The following is a 4715-nucleotide window of genomic DNA, read 5'->3' as shown; positions in this document are numbered from 1 at the left end:
CACCTTAACATTACCCTGTGGTGTCCTCCCATTAGCCTGTGTATATCACCTCAACATTACCCTGTGGTCTCCTCCCATTAGGCTGTGTATATCACCTCAATATTACCCTGTGGTTTCCTCCCATTAGGCTGTGTATATCACCTTAACATTACCCTGTGGTGTCCTCCCATTAGCCTGTGTATATCACCTCAACATTACCCTGTGGTCTCCTCCCATTAGGCTGTGTATATCACCTCAACATTACCCTGTGATCTCCTCCCATTAGGCTGTGTATATCACCTCAATATTACCCTGTGGTCTCCTCCAATTAGGCTGTGCATATCACCTCAACATTACCCTGTGGTCTCCTCCCATTAGGCTGTGTATATCACCTCAACATTACCCTGTGATCTCCTCCCATTAGGCTGTGTATATCACCTCAACATTACCCTGTGGTCTCCTCCCATTAGGCTGTGTATATCACCTCAACATTACCCTGTGATCTCCTCCCATTAGGCTGTGTATATCACCTCAACATTACCTTATGTGGTGCTGACCATCTTCCTGATCAGAGGCTTGACCTTGAAAGGCTCTTTGAATGGAGTGAAGTTCCTCTTCACCCCAGATGTGAGTAGCTTACATTACTATCATCGAACAAAAGTATTTCTTCAAAGTATTTGATATTCCAAGTTCAGCCACAGATCCAGATCCACAAAGACTGCATCTAAGGCCTTTTAGCTAGCGTTAATATATGAGGTAGTATGATAGAATCAAAACGACATGCCTAACAACTTCTCTATGGGTGTGTGTTTCTCCAGATGAATGAACTAATGAACCCAACGACTTGGCTTGATGCGGGTGCCCAGGTTTTCTATTCATTCTCTTTGGCCTTTGGAGGTCTGCTGTCTTTCTCCAGCTACAACTCAGTGCAGTAAGTCCATACTGCTTGCTAATAACTACTAAATTACTTGCTGTTCACAACCCAGTTGAGCAGTAGTGTGCCGTGGTTCTGGGGCCTGGGCCTTCAGTGAAGTCCGACACAGTCCCACCCGAATTAATCCACCTCTTATTACCATCATTATGATGCCATGGCTCTACTATACATTTAGACAGAAACGCAGTATAACCAGGCATTGCCTCACCTTGAAATTTACATTTTTATTCATAGAATTGCAGGGGAAGAGTACAATACCTTTTCATTGTGCAGCTTCGTTGCCCTGCGCGCTTGTTCGTTGAGCTGTAGATCCACTCGGGTGTCCCCAAAAGTTTTCAAAAGTACCATTGTTTGTAAGTGCCCAGCCGTACTTTGGTGTCTCGTTGCTGCCTTGGTTAGACAACTCAGGTTTGCAAAGCCAGTGTGGCTCCAAACACCAAATCGATCACTTGCAAATAATAGGCATTCCCAGCAGTACAGTTTGCAGTGCTTCTCGGAGCCTGTCATTGTAGCGTCGGCTTTGTAGCGTCGGCGTCTACCTCTCCTGACAATGTCTAACTTTTCTTGAAAAGTTTGTCTTGAGAATGGCCTTATTATTATATCCTCGACCAAATCGATATCTTCTCCTTCCGCCATTGTGGGTTGAAAAAACAGCTTAGTAGTAATTCGTTGATCAATTTCAGTTTCCTAGTTCTGAGACCTGCCCATATAGGACCTGCCTCTCAATATTGGTAATCCAATCAAAAGACGTGCAGGCACTACGCCTGCTAGCTGGCTCCTGTGTAACACTGGAGCCAGCCAGCAGGCGTACAATAGCCAACTCTAAAGCTGATTGGTTGACACTAAATTTTAATTTCCATTCACAGATACAAGCGCCCGCACTGTTGATTCTGAATGCCTGAGGGCAGATTGTAGACCCCTGGCAACACATGATGGCTGAATATGATTGGATAAAATGTCTAACATAAAGACCAGCCCTCCAAATCTCAACCCGGGGCTGGAAGCAGTGCAACCAAGAGGAACGCTATGAAATGAAGAGTGTAACTCTTACTCTGGGGAATAATTTAATACATATTTAATATATTTAAAAATATATATATATTCTGATGATGTTTAGGCCAGCAGAGAAGGCCTTGCTGGCCCTGACGGCCCACCACTGCAGTTGAGACATTAAATCAATTCAAAACGTATCATATCTTGTACATAACCACTGCAAACTTAGGACCCAGTCCTACCTACCTCAAAGTGTGCAAGCTTAATATTCATCGTAAAATATTTTTAGCCATGATTTATACAAAAGTTAAAGTGATGGTGCAATATATCTAGTTTAGATTCAGCCCTTATGGCTGGTTTCTGATGGGATATGACAGTTGAACTAGATTCAACCATTATGGCTGGTTTCTGATGGGATATGACAGTTGAACTAGATTCAGCCCTTATGGTTGGATTCTGATGGGGTACGACAGTTGAACTAGATTCAGCCCTTATGGCTGGTTTCTGATGGGATATGACAGTTGAACTAGATTCAGCCCTTATGGCTGGTTTCTGATGGGATATGACAGTTGAACTAGATTCAGCCCTTATGGCTGGTTTCTGATGGGATATGACAGTTGAACTAGATTCAACCATTATGGCTGGTTTCTGATGGGATATGACAGTTGAACTAGATTCAACCATTATGGCTGGTTTCTGATGGGATATGACAGTTGAACTAGATTCAACCATTATGGCTGGTTTCTGATGGGATATGAGAGTTGAACTAGATTCAGCCCTTATTGCTGGTTTCTGATGGGATATGACAGTTGAACTAGATTCAACCATTATGGCTGGTTTCTGATGGGATATGACAGTTGAACTAGATTCAACCATTATGGCTGGTTTCTGATGGGATATGACAGTTGAACTAGATTCAGCCCTTATGGCTGGTTTCTGATGGGATATGACAGTTGAATAGATTCAGCCCTTATGGCTGGTTTCTGATGGGATATGACAGTTGAACTAGATTCAACCATTATGGCTGGTTTCTGATGGGATATGACAGTTGAACTAGATTCAACCATTATGGTTGGATTCTGATGGGATATGACAGTTGAACTAGATTCAAGCCCCATATGGCTGGTTTCTGATGGGGTATGACAGTTGAACTAGATTCAACCATTATGGTTGGATTCTGATGGGATATGACAGTTGAACTAGATTCAGCCCTTATGGCTGGTTTCTGATGGGATATGACAGTTGAACTAGATTCAACCCATATGGTTGGATTCTGATGGATATGACAGTTGAACAGATTCAACCCTTATGGCTGGTTTCTGATGGGATATGACAGTTGAACTAGATTCAACCATTATGGTTGGATTCTGATGGGATATGACAGTTGAACTAGATTCAGCCATATGGCTGGTTTTCTGATGGGGTACAACAGTTGAACTAGATTCAACACTTATGGTTGGTTTCTGATGGGGTATGACAGTTGAATAGATTCATTCTGTGGCCATGGTTTAATAGATATGACAGTTGAACTAGATTCAGCCCTTATGGCTGTCGAGGTACATATTAATCAGATTCAGCCATTATGGCTGTTTCTTGATATATGATAGTTGAACTAGATTCAGCCATTATGGTTGTTTTGAGAAGGAGATGAATCAGATTCATTGCATATATTATTTGAGAAGATGAAGAACAGATTCAACACATGGTTAGCTTGATGCTGGGTATGACAGTTGAATCAGATTCAGCCATTACACATGGGGTATGACAGTTGAACTAGATTCAGCCATTATGGTTGGTTTCTGATGGGGTATGACAGTTGAACTAGATTCAGCCATTATGGCTGGTTTCTGATGGGGTATGACAGTTGAACTAGATTAAATTCTTATGGCTGGATTCTGATGGGGTACGACAGTTGAACTAGATTCAAACCTTATGGCTGGTTTCTGATGGGATATGACAGTTGCACTAGATTCAAACCTCATTGCTGGATTCTGAAGGGTATTTATAAATGTTATTCTTCAAGAATAAAAAAATGGATTTACAAATTCCAGATTGCTCCTTTAATGTGGTCTATTTCTCCAGTAATAACTGTGAACAGCCATTCCAGATTGCTCCTTTAATGTGTTCTATCTTTCCAGCAATAACTGTGAACAGGATGCAGTCATCATCTCTATCGTGAACGGAGCCACTGCTGTCTACGCTGCAACAGTCATTTACACCATCATTGGCTTCCGAGCCACAGAGAAGTTTGATGACTGTATTTCTGGGTATGTACCTATACTAAGAATTAAACTAGATGTTAAAGAAGATATGAATCATCTCTGAAGCAAATGTTTTCGCAGAAATATCCTGACACTGCCATTATTTGATCTCCAGAAGAAGATCACTGAGAATAACCAGATCAGGTTCTTCTATAGTCTCAATGGAACAGAACTAGAGGCTTGTTCAGGGCTCCAACTTGAAACCCAGATTTGAATTTTTCCTTAGTGAGAGGATCTATCTATTTTAAGAAATATAATGAGCCAAATGTTACCACAGAGTTAGTTGAAGCTGAGACACTTAGATTGGGATCATTAAAATTGTTTTCAAATCACTCCAAAAAAATTTTTTGTTAACAAACTGTAGTTTTGGCAAGTCGGTGAGGACATCTACATTATGCATGACACAAGTAATTTTTCCAACAATTGTTTACAGACAGATTATTTCACTTATAATTCACTGTATCACAATTCCAGTGGGTCAGAAGTTTACATACACTATGCCTTTAAACAGCATGGAAAATTCTAGAAAATTATGTCATGGCTTTAGA

At 41.1% G+C, this 4715-nt stretch overlaps 1 protein-coding gene across 1 annotated transcript; it reads left to right on the top strand.

Annotated features, from left to right (window-relative positions):
* Nucleotides 1-495: 495 nt before the first annotated feature.
* LOC135539036 (sodium-dependent neutral amino acid transporter B(0)AT1-like) lies at nucleotides 496-4311 on the top strand (the record flags this gene model as incomplete). The annotated part of the gene is made up of 4 exons (XM_064964920.1): nucleotides 496-606; nucleotides 798-910; nucleotides 4045-4173; nucleotides 4249-4311. Coding segments are annotated over 4 exons (416 nt in total), but the record flags the coding sequence as incomplete, so codon positions are not given.
* Nucleotides 4312-4715: the final 404 nt, after the last annotated feature.

The sequence above is a fragment of the Oncorhynchus masou genome, unplaced genomic scaffold (genome assembly GCF_036934945.1).
Source record: "Oncorhynchus masou masou isolate Uvic2021 unplaced genomic scaffold, UVic_Omas_1.1 unplaced_scaffold_8512, whole genome shotgun sequence".
Lineage (NCBI taxonomy): Eukaryota > Metazoa > Chordata > Actinopteri > Salmoniformes > Salmonidae > Oncorhynchus > Oncorhynchus masou.
This window is presented reverse-complemented; position numbering and strand designations above follow the sequence as displayed.